The sequence below is a fragment of the Rhynchophorus ferrugineus genome, unplaced genomic scaffold, assembly GCF_030347505.1.
Source record: "Rhynchophorus ferrugineus isolate W39M unplaced genomic scaffold, kcgeb_rfMv2 rfM9, whole genome shotgun sequence".
Taxonomy (NCBI): domain Eukaryota; kingdom Metazoa; phylum Arthropoda; class Insecta; order Coleoptera; family Curculionidae; genus Rhynchophorus; species Rhynchophorus ferrugineus.
In genome coordinates, this window is record NW_027472588.1 from 32,250,283 (window position 1) to 32,271,590 (window position 21,308).

Sequence of the window (21,308 nt, forward strand, 5' to 3'; positions counted from 1 at the left end):
ATGATGATCCACAAAATTGACCTTAACACTCTTTTAATATCTGAGCACAAACTATAGAGCCATAGAACTGGTTTCATAGAGCTACTCCTTAACCTAATAATTTTTTAATTCAGAATAATGTTTGTATTCAAGGCTTATACATTGCTCAATGTGGCCAGTAAAATATCCAGAACTTCTAGTAAATATTTCTTGTTGAATCGCCAATCTTTTAAAATCATATGTTATATATTTTGGGATGAACGGGCCCACTTACACACTACCCACTCCCGATGTTCAATTTTTTCTGTTGTTAAAAATGACGCGTCACTTAAAAGGCTTGTAAATAAAGATTGAACTGACAGTTCGAACAGAATTGTTTTTATGTTCTGATCAAAGATTAAATAAAAGGTGACGAATTTTTATTTCTTTTATTGACGCTTTACTGTTCGCGAAATTACTTGATTGCTCTTTTGATATTTTTCACTATTAAACCGATAAAGAGAATCATGGGAAATCTTTAGTATATAGCTGAAAACTATATATTATAGAATATAATTTTTGCTCGCCTGATTTGGTAATCTGTGGCTTCTAGTCATTTTGTGGGGTAAAAAAATGTTAGAAGTTAGTTCATTAAAGGTTTTTAAAGGTTGAAAGCAAGGTTCAGTGTGTTGCTGTTAATGATTTTTAACATATAAAATTAAAATTTCGAATATTTGTCTCACTTTTATCATTCATAATAAATATGATCTGTTATCAAAAATACTTAACAATACTTAAATTTCAACTTAATTCATGGTCGTTTGAAAATGGTAAGGACTCATGTCCAAAAATATTGTCTTCATTAATTTTCATAGTTTGATGTTATTGTTGTGATGGGATATATTTACTATAAATATCACTTTTTAAGAATTAAAAGCGCATCTTCAAATTTAGGCCAGATATTTATCATATCGTCTTTTTAGACATAGATATGAACTTGAAGATATATTTTTTGGATTAATATCTAGCTTTATAGCATAAGAACATCACAAATATTAGTAAAACGTGAAGGTATATATAATAACGATTCATTCCACAAAACCAAAACGTTTAAATTTCAATTTATACCGTTTTTAATGAAATTATTTGATTGATTTTATGATTATTTTAAGAATAAGTCTAGCTTCTTAACTAAGTTAATTTTCAGTATAAGAGTGTATTTTAATATAAAACTAATCAAAAAAATTAAAGCTGGTGTGTTAAGTGTGGTATAACACTATGTTATACAATATTTTGTTACAGCGTTATTTCACAAGAGAATGACAAAAAACACTAATAGAGAATAGTTTAAGAATTGATATTCTATTAAGATATCAAGAGTTAACCAGTATCAGTACTAGTACTAATCGCCAGATATGAGTCGTAGAGAATTAATGGAAAATTAATTTTGATGCTTTACTTGCTCACTCTTTTGCTTCATAAAATTGTTTCTTTTTGTGATCTATAGTTTTATATTTGTATAATGATGTTCTAATATTATATTAATAGCCATATATTAATATTAAGTATGCGTATATTAATCCCCATTTCTATATAAACAGATCCATATATTATGTTGGGATGATTTTACCGTCGAATTTGAAGATACTAAAAAACAACAGTTATGTTTATGCGGCGAATTTCAAGGGAATTCTATCGAAAATAGACGCTTTCCAGTCGTTGTTTGTTTATTTACCGCTCCTGTGAACTTTCCTAAACATTCCACCAGCATAGAGATGGCAGATTTCTTGTTTCACGTGTAGGTATTACGTAAAGCACGAACGATGATTGTATATTTGATGATTGTTAGTTCCTTTCATTTGGTCATTAAATTCATGCATCATTTATTTAAGATTATGAAGATTATGGCACCTGATGAAGAAATTCATAGAAATTGGGTTTTGTTGGAATAAATGCGAATAATTTTCAGATTTTGCTTTTGTAACTAATATTGCAAGCGTATCATTATCGTACTAGTTAAATACAAATGTCAATAATGCTGTAGATGCTAATCTTAAATGTAACCAGCTGCATTAGTTTAGGAGATCGTTCATTGTTTTCAGAAATTTACAGGAATATAAATTTTATGAACACTAATCAATGACATATTGCCATATTAATCTACTTCCCAGCGCATATGAGGATACATTAAAAATCATTGTGGTTCAGTAGATTGACTACAATGCGCCAGTGCGCGTGTCCCCACTGTTACAAATATTTGAATTTTCTCAGTATTGCTTGGGACGTCATGAGTAACCAATGTAACCAATCTTCTGATATCGGCATAGTGTTAATTATTAAAATAAAGGGTAATGTTTATAAGTTTTATATTAAGCTATATATGCCATACATATGTATATATAGTAAAAATGACTAAAAAAACAGTAAGAACATGACATTAATTTACAAATCATTTTAGAGGAGGTAAAAAGAAAAATACAGCATAATACTAATATTTATATTATATTCATTTATACATTTATATATATATATATATATATATATATATATATATATATATATATATATATATATATATATATATATATATATATATAATTTTATAACAACTTTCTTGTAGATACAGCCCTTTATACTTCTCACACTATTTACTGATTAATTGCAATAGAAATTTTTTCCAAATAAAGGCAAGGTTCATATATTTCATTGAAAAAGGGCTTACCTTCTAAAAAACACCACCATAATTAATGAAATCAAAGACTCAAGTACCTAAAAACTCAATGATGTTAATATTTTGTGTTTTATTTTAGTATATATATACCTTTCAACTATTTTCTTTTATTTCTGCTTCTCTCTTTGGCGGATTACTTTTCCTTATCAACAAATCATTCAGCTCTAACAAGTACGATCCTTTTCTAAATACCTTTTCAGGATTAATGATATGTAATATTTTCCAGCACTTCCGCAATAAACTGGACGATTAATTAAAATTACTTAAATATATAATTCCGTATTACCTTCTCAAAATTCAGTTGTTGAATATTATTCTGAGATTCATATTGGCTACTTGTAATTGCTTCAACATTGAGTCTTATAAAATTCTTAATAAAAAAACTTATATAGACAGACTAAAATTATTTTTTTGCCTGTAACTCTCTTGTACCCTACCTAAAATTAATTTGTAAGATAGTAATCATTTCGATAGTTTTATACAAAATACTATCTTGATAATAACTCCTTATATAGTGGTATATAAGCTACTTGACTTTTTTTTTCTTGAGAAATTCTTTAAGCTTTTTTGTTCATCGTCCTGTGGCTTCCAACTTTCAAAGCCTTACAAGTTCTTATAATATAAATTAGATTCACATCTATATTATGGATCCGACAAATATGCTGCCTAAATTCAGTATGTATGGATACTAAAATCATTAAATTGGAGACACAGAGAAGGCAGATGATGCTTCTTGTTATCGGCTTTAGTTGTGCAGCAAGCTCGTGTTGAAAACTTTCCTTCTCTTGCTACTAAGTATGTCATACTACAAACTTGACATATTAATTCACTTTCACTGCAAAATTTAAGTCATTTAATTAATTTATCCTATTCGTAACAACTGAAACTAAACCTATCTTTGACTCTCCATATTTGCAAATCTGTTAAAACGCTGAAACGTTAAACTAAAAGACCTTCTTTTTAAGTAAAAAAGAATATCACAATATAATTTTTAATAATTAAGCAAATAAAGGCTCAACATTAAATCAAAGCAATATGGTACATCGCCATTTCTTATAAAGAACGCTTAGCTTGCAGCATCCTGCAGTAAATAGTAAAAAACGTATTTAATCTATTATTATTTTTTGTTTCAAGAAAAAATATAAAATTAATGTCAGAAAGTCTTGTTAAATATATTATTTTTCTAAAATAAAATACATCCATAAAGCAAATAGCCTAGCTGTAAATTTGGCAACATCGACTTTTGGCATTTTGGCTTGCGCCGATGAATATACGAATAGTTCCGAAAGTAGCCGAATCTCCGGACCACGATGATTTTTAATGTATACTGCGCATATGTAGCCTACTTTGATAACTTTCTCAATAGTATGTTGAATTGTTAACTGATTTGAAATCTCAAGGGGCGAGAACTAAGGACAGAATCAGTAGAACTAAAAAATATCCTATCGTGACGAAATCCGAGGTTATTTAGATCAACGTTATAATAAAATACTATGCGCCAAATGGCATAATAACAATCTTTTGACTAATTTTGATATTTTTGAACCTTACTTAAGAGAAAGAGTGTTAAAATAGCCGTGAGTCATTCATAGCGAGCGAAGACTCATTCATAATTCGATAAAGGAGTCGATAAACAAGATTGGTTGATTTCTAAATATCAGAGGTAAGAAATGATACTGGCCTCTAGTCATTCGTGTTATAGTTATGTTCCTAGTAAATGCATGTATTATTTACAAACAGGTAAACAAAGATGACACCATCCTTATGCTAGATTTTAGATGAAGTTTTTTTCTTGGATGGAAAAATCGATAGGCAGTTCTTTTACAACCTCCCAGATTTGATAGTTTTGGTCACTATATGATGAAGAGGAACATGAGTTTCCAATGACAAGATTGTAAAAGAACCTCTAATTTGAACTCGCTAACAATTGTTATTTTTATAAACCAACTATAACGACTCAGCAGCCAAGGTATACTTTTTAAATTTTTACTTTCTATTCTACTTCTTTAGTAAACTTGTTACAATATAGTTTCAGATCAGTATTAGCGGAGATATATTAATATTAATAGGTACCAATGTTTTTTTATCATATATCAAGTAAAAGTAATAGCATTCAATTATTTTTTCAGAGAAAGTGGACCACGTTATAACACCAGCACTGGCTCTTCCAGAAACAGTTCCCACTACAGTCCCCTCTCGGTATCACCCAATCTATCGCCCAGAGGAGCCCCTTTAAGTCCCTCAAGTAACTAAATTATATACCCATCACTAATATCATTATATTAACAAGAATATCTCGCTACCCAGCAGGATACAGTACCGGGGGTTCAGCCCTTACCCCAGTCTACACACCACTAACCCCGATCGACAATAACTATTTCGATTCCTACGAATACGGTTCGAGGAGAGGAGGTCCTGGTCAAGGTTACAGCCAAGGTCACTACAGCCAAGGTCAGGATCAGAATGGGGAAATTCACGTTACCAAGCAGGTGAGTCGACGGGTTGAGTAACGATGTACGCTGAGTAAACGGGCGATATACATGTACACATCGCGAAAACACAATGTACCCACAGCTGTTCGATGACAAAAAAGAGCGTAGAGTTTCGGTGCCAAATTAGACGAAATCTCATCCATCCCGCTATAAATAATCGAGAATACTCGTTAAAGTTGGTTGTTTTCCGTTTCATGGTGCTGTGAAAAGACGCAATCTATTTTATTACTTAAATACGATAATATGTTGTTTGACAAAAATACCTAAAATCACGGTTTCATATTTGTTAGAGATACATTGTAGTTTTTTATTTAATCTATCGCAACTTCATTTAAGTTATTCCACGGACCTTATTTTGGTTTTGATGTGACATGAACAGACAGAAAACAGTGATAAATCTGGCTAGTAGTGCAGATGTTCCGATTTTTTTTTAGGTTTTTGATTTTAACTAGGATTTTTTAAAACTACGCTGTCCTAGATGTCTACTTATATAACAAAGATATATTTGCAAGAAGCCTTAGTATTGCCGTACTTTTGTAGTTTTAGCAAATGACTTTTTATATTATACAAAATGTATTACAATATGTGTTATGTTGTACAAAATATATTTGTATAAAGAACAGAAACAATATAATCAATAAAATTTAATAAGTAAAAGTTATATGAATATATTTCTTATGTGATAGTAACACTTGAATGACGAATCGAACAATTAACAGCTTTTGGTGCAACTATTGTGACTTGTTGTTATTTCTAGTAGTAGTTTAATGAAACATATATGAATAACAAACAATCTGGATGGAGGTTGTAGTTTCTGCTACAGCACGTTTCATTGGAACCATTCTTCCATACTTTATTCAAAGATAATCGACTGTTCATCATCTATTATTGATGTTCCATCACTATTTCTAGTTTGATTATTTGTTAATACATTAATATTTTGTTCAATTTATAGAGTATAAAAATGGTATTTGTTCAATTTTAAATTGACGTGTCAGTTATAATGAAATTATTTAACTTAATTTTCCATATCATTTTCTAACCGATTACACAAATTTGCAACAAAAAAGATCGGTTTTATGTTCTTCTTTTCATAGGACGACACAATTCTTGGCAATTTGGGTAACTAACAGGTCAATTGAGAAGTCCCTGGCCTACCATAGTAAAACACATTTTTTGGAAAAATTAGTTTGTTTTATTCAACATAATTCTCTTCAAGGGTGATACACTGATTATAGCCACCCTCCAACTTTTCGATACTATTTTTGTTAAACGATTTGTCCTTTGCCTCAAAATAGGCCTCAGTTTCGGCGATCACCTCTTCATTCGACGATTTCTTCCCAGCGAGCTTTTGAGATCTGAGAACAGGAAATAGTCGCTGGGGGCCAGATCTGGAGAATAAGGTGGATGGATGGATTTTTGCCATCGTTTTCACTGATTTTTGACACGGTGTATTGTCTTGGTGAAGTAGCACTTTCTTTTTCTTCAAATGCGTTTTTCGCTGATTTCGTCCTTCAAACGGTTCAAGGTCGTGTATGAACATTATTCCATGCATATCCCAAAATACAAACGGCATAACCTTGCCAACCGACTGTTACGTTTTCCCACGTTTTGGAGCGGGTTCATCGTGTACAGTTCACTCGGATGACTGTCGATTGGAATTAGGAGTGAAATGATGGAGCCATGTTTCATCTATTGTCACATATCGACGCAAAAACTCGGGTTTATTACGCTTGATCACCTTTAAACACTGCTCCGAATCATCAACTAGTCGTTGTTTTTGGTCAAATGTGAGCTCGCGCGGCACCCACTTTGCACAGAGCTTTCTCATACCCAAATATTCGTGAATAATATGATACATATCAGTTATACACATTCAGTTGATATCTTTAGAGTGTCTGCTATTTGATTCAATTTCAGTTTACGGTCATTCAAAATCATTTTGTGGATTTTTTAAATGTTTTCGTCGATAACAACCTCTTTTGGTCGTCCATGATGTTCACCGTCTTCGGTGCTCATTTCACCAGGTCTAAACTTAGCATACCAATCCTTGTTGGTTCATTTTCTTGGGGCAGTGTCCGGCAACTCGGTATCAAGCCGAGTTTTTGTTTCAACTGTATTTTTTCCCTTCAAAAAACAATATTTTAAAAACAGGAGAAATTCCTTTTTATCCATTTTTTTACAATAACAAAAGTTGCTTCACTCAAAATGCAATAATTCATAAACTAATGATCCGTCAGCTGTCAAATTTTACACGCATATTTTGAAGGTTAGGGCTAACTAAAAAACATATGGATTTAATTTTCAATGTATCTGTTATGTTAAACGAGTTATTACGTTAAATTAAGAAAGAATAAATTTGAAAAATGTTATTTTATTTAAAAACCATTAACGACACATATCTTTTTAAACTAATGTACGGTCATTAGTACACACTAAAACCTTTTATTTTTGCCAGTGTGGCCCTTTGTACATTTTCACTTATTAAACTAATCTGGAAGGTTTCTCTGAAGCCTCACAGTAGTCTTATATCATTTAAACGCTTCATTTTCCTTGCCATAATAGTAAAGGAATTTTATGTGGAGGTACCAATTTTTCTTGGGGACGTTATTTTCATGAACTTTAAGTTTCTTTGGCGCCAACTCTTTCTGGTTCACTGATTTGCTTGGTCTCAGCTTTCTTATAGTCACAAAAAACAAGGGGACTTGCTAAGTCAAGTGTGTTGTCCAAGCAACATGCATAAACTTTTAAAATCATCACACGCCTGACAATCACGGTCTTCATATTTTAATTTGTGAAGAACCAATTCAAAGTTTTTGTTGCTTTCTTTCAGACTTTTTTAAGAGGTTTTTTGTTGCGTTCCTGTGTAATTTACCATTTCAGATTCATTTTAATTATTTGATTGGCTGCTGTTATATTATGTCACTATATTACATCACGCATTTCCTGGTTTTCATTTGTTGTTCAGATGGCAGTAATACCTCTAAATATAGTTACAATATTTTCAATATGTATATGTAAATAATATATTATAATCCTTGTCTTCTATATTCTTCGATTAATTCTTGACTTCAATTGATTTCAATAGTTCAAATTATGTCTATAGAAGGACCATCCTATCATTATATTAAATTTGATTAAAAGCTTGTAAAACATAATGACAAAGTACATTTACATTTAGATATTGACTTTGGTCATATCGTTACACATTTTGCGCATCCACCATTTTATTATTATTTGCTTTGGTGCATTTGAAACAAAATTGTAAACCTGTCGACAGGCAAAATATAATATGTTTACTAAGCGACAATGCGGCTGCATCTTCAGATACTGCCATCGCTGGCATATTTGAAGCAAAGCCAGATGGGGACGTATTTTATTACCTCCGACCCATTATGAAATAAATTATCGTGGCGTTATTGCTTTCAGACAAAGAGCTAAGAAATTTGGCAGTGGATTACGCGATACGGTTAAGTAATTTAAGAGAGGAAAAACACGTTCAAATGGAGAGATAACATCATTTATCAGAGTATCGCGCTGTTGGACAGTGGCCAGTAATGTCACGAAACAAGGTCCCCTATTTATAGTTTTTTAGCCGTGCATCCAAACACGAATCTAAATTTTTATGATGCACGATCCGATCGAACTGTTCCGAAGAGGGAGAGATCGGACTATTTTCAGCCTTGGAGCGTTCTCTTATATTATCATCGTGACTATGTAGGATGATACACAATGATCTTCAAATATATAGATCGATTTTTCGTAGGATTGTTCATTTGTGTCTCCAAACGTTATAATTTTGGTAGATACACTTTCTCACCAAATTATACAATAATCAGTGCTGCAACCATATATCGGCTACCCGTTAATTATCGATATCAACACCCAACAATATCGATCGGTATGGGACTAGTGGAAGCCAAGACGAGAGAGGCATTTGCTGAATATTATGTCACTGTTTCAAATGCTGTGCCTAGGGTCAGTTGGGCAGTTGTTGTTGACCAATGTTGACCTATATAACGAATTAAGAATCACCTCTAGTATTACCGATGCTTTATTTGGAGATAAATGTTATAATTAAAATAAAAAAAAAGTTTTGACCAGCTTGAATATAACATGTTAACACTTTGAATATGTTAGATAGTCATTTAAAACTCTCTAGCTGTCAAGAAATAGATAATTAGGAAATATTTCGGAATAAGAAATCTGTAGTCTCACCAATTTCATTCACATCTTCGGAGATTGAACATAAAGGTGACGACTTCTGAAATACCTCCAATCTCTTGCTACTGTATATTTTCCTGCATCTTTAAACACTCTAAAAGTAAACGTCTTTGAGACGTGGCAAAAGATGCATGCTCTAGTTATATCTCATTCTGTTCCCACTCTGGCTGAACTTCAACAATGTGCCCGTAGACAATAAGTATCTTTTATGATTTCCGTTATACAATATAACTATACTAACATGTAGAAGATCGCTATAATCTAAAACTTATTCTAAAGAATATTCTAACTTATTCTAGAGATGACTATATCTCACTCTATGTGTCTATTCATGTCACTGTCATTGCGTACATTTAACTGTTTGGCGAGTGCATTGGGATGCACTAATAGTCTTTCGAACTACTTCGCCCTAACACTCCGAATCACACTCGTTATGGGTTCTATGGGGATTTCGACTGAATTAATTTGTTGGACACGTAATATAGGGCATCGAGGATGACTCGCAACACTTTATTCTGGAACCTCTGAAGGATAGACAGGATATCCAAGGATTTCTTTAAAAACAAACAAAAATCTTGCATCCCTCACAATGTTATTATCATTTAATTATTGTTCATTATCAAAGTAGTGGTATATTATATCCAGCACTTAGGGAAAAAGAAGCGCAAGCATGACTAGGAAACCATCTTACTGTTGTACTAGATTTTACGATATATTTATACAATATATAATGTTGGAGAAAAAGTAATTCCTATTATAAACTTTAATGTCGCATCCTTTGGCCAGTAAATTGACTTTTCCGACCAAGTTCTTTCCTAAGATTGACCTCTTTTATGTCGAACCAAATATACAGAACTTCTATAGAAGGTAAACAAATACTTGTTATCCGGCATTTCAATTTTCCAGGAAAAATCCTTCTTTGCGACCATTCTTGGAATCAACGAAAGGGACGTACATCATACATTGACTTAATGTCACATGTGGAGCAAACGTTACAATTTTTTGAATGTTTCTTATTAATTTCAAACTTCTGAGTATGTGATAAGTTGTTCTACAAATGCATTTTGCGCTTACGTCAAATTCTCCATCCCGCAGAGCTCCATTTCATGTAGTTGTATATGATACACTTTTAACTAACGATATAAGACATCTTGCAGTTAATAAGTCTTATAAAACAAACTAAAATTCAAGAGAAATTCGGTCGTGGTTGTTATTCTCTTCTAAAGTATTTCTCTGATACATTCAACCCAGATTCACTTATGTTTTTCATATAGTCTCCCATTCACGTGAGTTATTTTCGTTATATGTACTATTCCATTGATTCAATATTGACTTCTTTGCTTCTCATCTGGTTGATATTTGCTACACCCCTGACTTTTCTGAGGTGTTTTATTTCTGCTACTTGTATCTTATTTTATCTCTCTTTGACAATGCCTACGATTGTTAAGGTTGTATCGATTGTATTAATTGTTATATGGGAGTCTGTGTATCACTTGGCGCACTTATTGCGTTCCTAGTTTTGCTTTGGTTTTGAATGTGTTTGATTCTATGTTATCCCAACATAATCCATCCTGTTTCTTTTTTATTCTATCCAATGCATTTTCCAAATCAACAAATGCCAGGTATATCTGTCTTTTGGAGGCTAAATTGTTTCAAATTGTTAACAACTTAACTTAACAATCTCCTATTTTAAGTATCGATACAATAAGTGCAATATGCCAGTCTTGTGGGATCTGTTTCTCTTTCCATATTCTGTTGTACATTTCTACTAATAATTCAGTAGCCCTCTGCCCAAATTATCAGCATTACTTCTAACATTACAATCTTATATTGACCCAGCTATGTCAAAATTCTAGCATATATCGAGGTAAACTCCTAAACTATGTCCTGTAAGTTTTTCATTTGATGAATGGTTATTATCAACCGTAACAAAATTCACCAGAAGCAATTCAAAATCACATATCACAGGAAAATCACATATGTAGTTATATAACATAAGCAACAACCTGTAATTAATTATGTATAGAAATTAAATTAGAAATCAATATGAATTAAAAATCTTAATTACTATCACGTCCATTTAACATCTCGTTCTATCAGTTTAGGTTTTGTGGGCACCAACAAATAATTAACATTTAACACCAACAATTAATTAAACACATTATATTATAAATTATATCACATTAGTCAAAAAGCAGAGCCTATCTGACTCAAAATCAAAGAACTGTACTAATTAGTTATAAATGTGTAATTACCAACGCTTATCACTACGTAACTAATGAAGGGTTGCACGATGACTTTGAATTTAATGATATCTAGGAAGTTAACCAAAACTTGGTCTTAAAATATGAATAACATTTTTATAGCGTCGCATTGATATGACTAAAATATGAGAAAAAGTCACACTTAACGACGAAGAATATTTTAAACACCATACGTTATATGAATATATCTAAACAAACATCTTGTAAAACACAATTTATTGGTCATCAGTAAGAATCGGATTGGATAAAGAAGACAGCAAAAGGTGGAATAAAATGTCTCCATTTCAAATGATTTATTCGACTCTAAGCCATTCAATCAATAATTCAATTTAAATAACGAATGCAGTTAAGGATTCTTGAAGAAGATTCCATAATAAACTTGGAACAGATACTAAAACGCTGGAACATCTGACGGTATTTTTCAAAACAGCATAAATTATATTTTTGCGTGCAATAAAATATCCGGGAAAAAAATAGCCCAGAAAGAAAACAACAGAACATCCAACGGGTTTTTCGCGGTATTTTTAGTAGCTCTCCGAATGCGAAAAAAAATAATCCGTTGCTCAACAACAATCCCTTGCGTGTGTTTTCCACCAACTCCAAATTATTCTGCGTCGTTTTCTGCCGAAATTTCGGTCGGGATCGGTCAGTTTTTCGCGAAATTCTGTGCCAGGTAGAGCGTTCGATCTATCTGCCCGTGTCGTTGCATAACCATCGTTAAGGGTCGCCGGGAATAGGTAGGAGCGCAACGATGATCCTCTCCAGGAGCTATTCAACCGAACAGTTCCATGGTAGGACCGAGGAAGCGGCTCAAGCATGGGTAAGCACCAAGGATGCGCCGAAAAGAAATGCGCGAAGAGAAAAGAATCATTAACGGCCGTGAATTTATCGGATATTTCGGGACCGTGGCCACCGATTGTTCACCTTTCGTCCTGTCAACTCGTCTTCAAAAAATATCATCAGCAAACATCAGTGAAAGGTCGTTACATCATCGCATAGTTCTACGAGCGTTTATTTTAAACTCGCAATTAGACGGTTCATTGAAATTTTCACCTGAAAAAAAAAATCATTCAAAATCATCAAAAATTATCACAACTATATAAAAATTACGCACATTATTTATTAAGATTTTAGGTATTTTAATTTTACTATCTATCATTATCTGATAGAAAACGATAAACAATATTATATAAAATGTTATATAGAAAGTAGTATATAAACATCATTTATAAAGCTTTAAATAGTGTTATCTTTTAATGTATTTTAAAGTCTCCTTTTTACCAACGAGAGCTTATCTGGATTAGGTCTACTGTTTAACGTGGATTCCGAATGTTTCTCGGCATTAAGCCTACGAACTGTTCAGTGACCAACTTAGAGACCATCCCAGAAGACATCCGGCCTTACCCAGCCTGGTTATTGACGTGACTGGGATGACACAAGAAAAAGATATTTACAATTACCAGCACGATTCGAACTATCGCAACAGTAGCAGTACCCTCCTGTCGCTTTAACCACTGCACCAACCATGTCGGCTTTGAATAATGTATTACTTTGAACTAGGGGTGTCGGCCGCCGAATAAAATATCGATATTTCGATATATCGGATTAAAAAAAATCGAAAACTAGGAAATATATCAATACTTTTAAGAAGAAATAAAAATATTTATATATGACCTAAAAAATATCGATATTCTGTAAACATTTTGAAAAATAACGATACTACAGCGATATTTAGCACAAACCCTTAATAATTAAGTAAGGTTCCAACCAATTCAAAGGTTTATTATAAATATAAAAAAGGTTTTTTATGATGTTTAATTTTTAATTTTTTTGAAAAAGATATCGATATATCGATCAAAAATATCGATATTTTTGGCTGGTATTTCTTTGCCCGATATATCGATATTTTATCAAAAAAAAACGTATTTTTTTGCTCGATACATCGATATATCCATATTTTTAGATATTTTTAAAATATTAATTCTAATTATTTTTAAAACTTTTAAAATTGATACTTAATTTTAAATGCTTAGTATATTTAAGTTCTTAATTTTAAAGATTTATTAAAAATATCGCAAATTTTCAAAATATTTAGAGAAAATCGATAATTTTTGGACGAATATATAATTTTTTTTTTCTTAAAAATATCTACTTTTTTTCGATATGTCAATATATTTTGAAAAATATCTATAACATTTTTCTCGGCAGCCAACACTCTTACTCTGAAGAATAAATACATCAAACTCTAAACATATTTTCTACTTTAAATATCACAGAAAACCCAAAATCATACCAAACTACTATCGAAACTAAGATTAGGATTCTATAATTTGACAAAATGAATATTTAAAATCTAAATTTCTCGACGACAGCTGCTTCGTGTCTTTGTGGCTTTTGTTAATACGCCGTATAGGCAGCGTAAACACAATTTTTTACCACCAATAAAAAGCACAATGGAGATGTTTACGTTTTTTCCTATCGAATCAACTGATTTTCGAGAAAAGTCAGGAAAGTCAGCAATTATTTATATTGAGAATCTATTTATGGATCTGGGGCTATCAAATTTCGAACTTATTGTTGGCGCACCAGAGGATTCCGAAAGGAAAACGTATCCGATCGGCAAGTAAAGCGACCTCTATCGAACAGTTGCCGCGAATATATTTACTTCTTGTCGTAAATTTCCATTACGTCTATTTTCGTAGCCCGATCTGGGTTAATGCGTTTCTCAAATTGGGTTATTGAAAGAGAAGGTTGCATATTACCGCCTTTTTTTCGATATAAAATTTATATGAAGATATTGTAACATATGATAATTAAATTTAACCTAAAATAATCTATTATTGACTGAATTGTCAGTTGTGACGATGTTATTTAGGTTCATTCATTTGTCCTTGTCTCTGTGGTTGTCTATGTACCGTGTCTTTTATGTTTTGTAGCCATATCGTACTACGCCACTGGTACTACCCGGAGCGAAGGTGAAGAAGGAGCCCGGACCAACAGAGAGCTATTTACGTCACCACCCTAACCCCAGTGTACGAGCACCCCCGCAACATTTAGAACCAAAGGTACACCCCCGGCTTTTTCATTTTTACGCTACGCTATCAACAAGATGTGTTTGAGACCGTGAACATGTGGGAGTGGAAAACGGGGTCTCAAATATATGTAATACACAGCAGCTTTCGTTAAAATCTAGTTGGCTTAATATCAAATCAACGCATTACAGAGTGTGTCCAATGTAATATTATTCATATAAAATGGCAATCAAATTTTTAATAACAACATTTATTATATATATGCTTTAATATGCTTTTAAAGACAAGTAATTAATTACTGTCATAAAAAATCAGTTGAGGTTATTTGACACATGTCAGTGTCAGATTCGCTTTACGTTTTACAATGGAGTTAAAACAAAATAATTGTTTGGCTCCAATGTCAAAACTCATAAATAATAAATATCTCTCTTTGATATTTACTGGACACATCCTGTGGCTGGCTCATTATCAAGAACATCCCACTCCTTGTAGAATTTTCTGGTCCTACAAAAATGTTGTTTTAATTATCCCGTGTGACGTAATACGTTAGGGAAGCAAGGAATTCCGTCACAGATCGATTGAAAATAAATTATTTTCACGCATCGCGCTCTTAAAATATGCCTCGAAGCTTTAGCTTCAGAGCGACGCTTTTTTTTACCCACCCAAATAATACGTGATGATTTTTGTTATCTTATTTTTACTTTTTAACAGGTAGCTCATTCACTTTTGGATAGAATATCCACAGGTGACCCAAACAAGCAGGTTAATATTTTTTGTTTAGTTGGTTTTTACCTAATTCTTGAGTTTGCATGCCTTATTATTAAGTTACAATGAAAATTAATTTATAAAAAGTATATTTTTTGGTCAAGCAATATGAAGTTTATGATGTTAGATAAGAAATACGTGTCAGATATAAAACCAAATTCGGCGTCGTAAACTTCAAATAGTTTGACAAATGACAAATAACGTTGTACAAATGTCATAATTGAAAGTAACGGAACTCTTTAGAATTTTAACGTTTTTCTAAAAATCATAATCATAGTATAAAACACTTTATGTAATATACTTTGAAGCTTTGCCAGCTATGACATCAAGTTAAAAATATATATAACGAACTACTAACACACCCACAATTTTTCCTCTTCAATAATAATTTATTAATAGAGACACAAACAAAATGTATATGAAAAATTAAATCATCATAAAACATACATAAATGAAGGTACTAACACTTTGACAAAGAATAACGAAACCAAACAGATTTTGAGAAATCTGCAAAAATATTGGGCATGATATATTAATTGGTACAATTTTTAAATTCCCCATGAAGCGGGAACTGTTATTTAATTTATTTTAGAAATAGGTGCCAAAATTCTTGATTATGATTTAATTTCATTTTTAGCTCGTACACAAACAGTTCAACTCACCGATCAATTTATACAGCGAAAGAAACGTCGTAGACACTATCCACAGGCAAACCGGCGTCCAGGCGTAAGTATTAAATCATATTTACCTAGCACGAAGACCCAATTACCGATATTTACACTGAGATGTTGCTATTAATAACCTGCCATCCAATTATATATAATAGTTCAAACAAATGCAATAATATGTATCTAGTAATCTTAACAATTATTAAAACTGTCATCTTTGACAATTGAGGTAACCTACAGATTAAGATATAATTAGAAGTATAGATTAATTTAAATTTACGTGTTGTCCATGGCCTTCTAGTAGCACTAGATTTCTAAATTTAAACTAGATAATATATACTGAACTTAAATATAGTATTTATTAGATACACTACTAAAGTAGATACACACACAGTTTCTGTCAATTGTCATTTGTATGTGTAAGTTAACCTGCAAATTTATATATGGTTATAAGAATAGATTAATTTATATTTTTGTTTATTTTAACACCCGTTCTGGAGGATCCTGGTATACGCAGAAGAATTTGAATTTGCAACGTTGTCAGTTGTTGAAAATTATACGTATATTTAATATAAAAAAATGTGATATAAAGAAAATTTCATAAACATCTTTCATTTAAAAATAATTTTGAAAAGAAAAAAGAGAATAAAATAATATCTAATTATTTATCAATATAAAAACAGTACAATAATAAACCAAAGTTATAGTTCTTGTAAATTATTCGTGTACTTGAAGAGTATAGTATGTATTCTGGAATTCACAATTTAACATAAAATCTCTCTTGAAACTCGAATTCGAATTTAACTAAGTTTACTGCTTATTATTTTATGTTTATATATTATATCTAACTTATTTAACCTTTTATAAACATATTTATATACATACATATATATATATATATATATATATATATATATATATATATATATATATATATATATTAAAGTCTCCTTTTACCAACTATGGGTTTATCTGGACTGGACCTAAAGTTTAACGTGCGCTCCGAACCACGGTCCTCAGCATTAAGCCTACCAACTGCCGACTTTAGAAATCATCCTAGAAGACATCCGGCCTTACCCAGCCTGGTTACTGGCGCGACTGGGATCATTTTCCTTGTCGGTTTTTACACTCTTGCCTAGAACAATCACAAATTTTAAACAATCACAAACATAGATTTACGACCATGCCACAGCAGGATTCTCGAACCCGCGGCTATCGCAACAGTAGGAGGATCGTCCTATCGCCTTTACCACTGCGCCACCAAGTCGGCTATAAACATATTTAATTTTAAAGAGGCAAAGAAAGGTTCAACTATGCCTAAAATATTCCAATTTGCAAAATTAAAATGTCTCATATGTCTGTTCAGATTAAAAGTGTTATAATAGCTTTTTGACAATATTCACAAATCGATTATTCATCCTATTAGTGCCTACCATTTATAATCAAAACGTGAATAGTACAAGAACAAATAAACTATAAACAACAAAATTATTAACCTTACAATAAGTCCCAACCAGTACCACAGTCAAATTCAAAATGACTGTTGTAATTCATTGGTTTCTACCTCTCGATTGTTTGTAAACGGCAATGTCACAAAAGCAGGCGGAAACTACCGAAGTTTACCGAATAGCGGTTGGGATTCTCCAGAAATAACTACTACTATGGCTTTTTAGTAGTATTATATTCTATTTTAATTTTTAATTTTTGACAAGTAACATGGCCTTAATATTATATATTATAATTATTAATTAATCTGTTTTTAATATTTTAAAGTTAAATAACATATATTGCATTTGAATATATTGTAAAATACATTCTCCCTTAATTATTGTATTATATACACTACTACACTAGAAACAATTGTTATATATACAAAAAAATATGTGTGAATCCAAAAAATAATTGTTTTTCTTCTTTTTTTTGGACCTTGCAGCTCAGTTAAAAGGCAAGTAAACTATGATACTAACATGGTATATTTGGCCCCTATGTATTAGACAGTTTGGGTTTATAGGTAAAAAATGTAGTGGCGGTAGATGTTTAACCAAATGGTATATTTGAATCCTCCTAAAGAGAGCTAATCTTCATAATGTACCGTTTTTTTTTCAAAACTCTTTGGGTTTCAAATTTGCCATGAAATAAATTATTGACGAGGATATCATTTTGTGTTATATAGTCTCTTCTTCCTACTTTACTTTTAGTATTTTTAGAATAGTTCAATAATTTCTATTATAATATTTCTAATATTCTTATTAAAAATCAACTGGCGAAACTATGTCCAGTAAACTTGAATTCATTAGTTCAATCTATGTCTATCTGTGATACGTGAATTACTCTTTTGAAGTTATTTTTCTTTCTTCTAAAAAACCCTCTTGCAAGTGGTTGTTTCATAGATATTCAATTTACTTATCAGTACAGTAACAACTAGTAATATTTTATCATCATTTGTGATAGTCTCTTCTATAGTTATATGTGGTCTAAAATATTAATATTCTTTTCTTCATCAAGCTCGGAATAAATTATTATTATTACGTACTAAACTTTGAAATAAAACTATGTTGAAATGTAATATCGGATTTCTAAACTAATACAATTTTACTCTTACTTTAAACTTTTACCTCGATATTATTTGTTATATTGCAAGGGCTATTCAATAAGTCTACAGAAATATTAAGAGATCGCACTTGTAGTATCATGTTTTAGTAGTAAAATGTTTTTAACGATCGTTATTCAACTTGATAAATAAAAAAAAATAGTAAAAAAGTGAATTGAATATGAATAGAGTTTCGATGATCAAAATAAAGAGAAATATTCTCAAGACTTGTTGAATAACCCTTGTAAATAATATAACAGTTCACAGATGAAGGATTGTGAATTAATCTTAGCGGAATTGGCGAGAGGTTGTGTAAATTATTGTCTTTATTGTTGCATTTGCCCATTTAGTATTCTATAATTTGGGCTTCAGACTTATTTAATGCTGTCAATATGTCTGGTTAGTTTCTAGTAGCTTTTTTTTTCAAGTTTAAATCGAAATATCCTATGATCAACTTTTATCTTTTTAGTAACCATTCGTTCCAATTGTTAATACGTTTTTAATTATTGAATTATTCGCCGTGCCTCCACCATATATCTTCGATATCAGTAGATGACTCTTCTTGGAAAGATTTCATTCGTTAAATATTTTCATCGAACAAAAAGGTAACAGCTTTTATAGAAAAATATCTTTCAGTTCTACGGATCCTTACACTGATGGGATCCATAAATTGGAGAAAATGACATAAGAGTATTGTTGATAAAAAGTCATTTAAACGTGAAATCATCAAAATAAAGCCTAATAGCTGAACGTTAACTTAAATATAATCACAGAGTTATTTCATGAAATATAGCATAATTTATGCTCTTTACTATAACTGCTTGAAAATTAATTCACAATCCTAAGCAGTGATGAAAATTAATGCTGACAAGCTGTATTTAAAAACCCGACATTTCATGAATCAACAAAAGTTATATTTCTCCCGAGCATGCATCTAATATGATACAATCCTAACTAGTAATAAGAAATGATCGACATACTTTTAACTTATTAGTTGATTGACTTTTAGCGCGCCAAAGCGAACTGTAAAATTCAATCCTGCCGAGAGTGAAACTTTCAAGTATCTGCAGGAAGAGGAGCACGGAGGTTACGGAGGACCCGTCCAAGAAGTCAACGTACCTCCACAAAGTAAAATATACGCGCCCACCAAGGTAAAAAATATTAAGAGCAGCGTTAAGAACGCTTAGTTTTGGCTGTTGGCTCGAAAAGTACGCTTTAGTCATCGCATCATTGACTTATCACGCAAGTAGGTGCCTTAGTTGCTTGCCATCTTTTATCTAACACTGATACAGTCAATACAATCACTTGTCACCCTTTAATTTTAGTGATAGCTTTTGGGAAACACTGATAGGTGGCACCACTACCTCTATACGATACATTGTCAACACTGCCAGTTGTTCCTGCATGTTTTTATATTATATAAACACTGTATGTTATGTAAATAATAGAAGAATATATGGAAAAGTATTTGAATTTACATAAAGTGAAAACAAAGTGAAAAAGTTTAAAAAGTCATATTTATAATAAAAAATACTAAATACAGTCCTTCCAATAAAACAGACAATGATCGTCATAGATGATACCTGTCAAATGCAGTTGGTAAAAATTAAAATTCCTTTTAAACTCGGAGCGGATTTTTCCTTCTCCTTTTACCGTAGTTGAAAAGAGACAGAATGTTGTCTGAACATGTAACTGAATCAGTCAATAAAATTCGATTCGATTGTGTTGGTCGGCAGTATTATCAGAACAGAACAGGTCAATTGAAAAGTTTCCGACCTGACACATAGACGGCGGTACTAGAATTAAATCCATATGTTTTTACTTAACCCTAACCCTCAAAAGATGCGTGTATAGATTTGACAGCTATCGGATCATTAGTTTGTGAATTATAGCATTTTGAGTGAAGCAACTTTTGTTATTGTGAAAAAAAAAAGGAATTTCGCGTGTTAATAAAATATTGCTTTTTGAAGGGACAATACAGTTGAAGCAAAAACTTGGCTTGATGCCGAGTTTCCGGACACTGACCCATGAAAATCAACCATCAACGATTGGTATGCTAAGTTTAGACGTGGTGAAATTAGCACCGAAGACGGTGAACGCAGTGGACGCCCAAAAGAGGTTGTTACCGACGAAAACATTTTAAAAAAATCCACATAATGATTTTGAATTCCCATAAATTGAAATTGAATGAAATAGTAGACACTCTAAAGATATCAATTGAACGTGTACATCATATCATTCACGAATATTTGGGTATAAGAAAGCTCTGTGCAAAGGGGGCGTCGCGCGATCTCACTTTTGACCAAAAACAACGACGAGTTGATAATTTTGAGCAATGCTGGAAAATGATCAAGCGTAATAAACCCGAGTTTTTGCGTCGATATGTGACAATGGATGAAACATGGCTCCATCATTTCACTCCGAAGTCCAATCGACAGTCATCCGAGTGGACTACACACGATGAACCCGCTCTAAAGCATGGGAAAACGCAACAGTCGTTTGGCAAAGTTATGGCGTTTGTATTTGGTGATTCGCATGGAATAATTTTCATTGACTACTTTGAAAAAGGAAGGACCATCAACAG

At 31.9% G+C, this 21,308-nt stretch overlaps 1 protein-coding gene across 28 annotated transcripts in view; it reads left to right on the forward strand.

The window, feature by feature from the left end:
• Zasp66 (PDZ_signaling and DUF4749 domain-containing protein Zasp66) overlaps nucleotides 1-21,308 on the forward strand; it is a 52,082-nt gene that overhangs the window by 27,326 nt on the left and 3,448 nt on the right. For 5 of the 28 annotated variants that reach the window (XM_076414499.1, XM_076414512.1, XM_076414504.1 and 2 more), the window contains exons 3-8: nucleotides 4,819-4,934; nucleotides 4,997-5,178; nucleotides 14,606-14,734; nucleotides 15,413-15,463; nucleotides 16,104-16,192; nucleotides 19,734-19,875. In XM_076414499.1, coding sequence (XP_076270614.1) covers nucleotides 4,819-4,934; nucleotides 4,997-5,178; nucleotides 14,606-14,734; nucleotides 15,413-15,463; nucleotides 16,104-16,192; nucleotides 19,734-19,875 — 709 coding nt within the window. Of the gene's footprint in view, nucleotides 1-4,818; nucleotides 4,935-4,996; nucleotides 5,179-14,605; nucleotides 14,735-15,412; nucleotides 15,464-16,103; nucleotides 16,193-18,067; nucleotides 18,080-19,733; nucleotides 19,971-21,308 lie in introns of all 28 variants that reach the window. The other 23 variants (XM_076414505.1, XM_076414511.1, XM_076414496.1 and 20 more) reach the window with 11 other exon arrangements.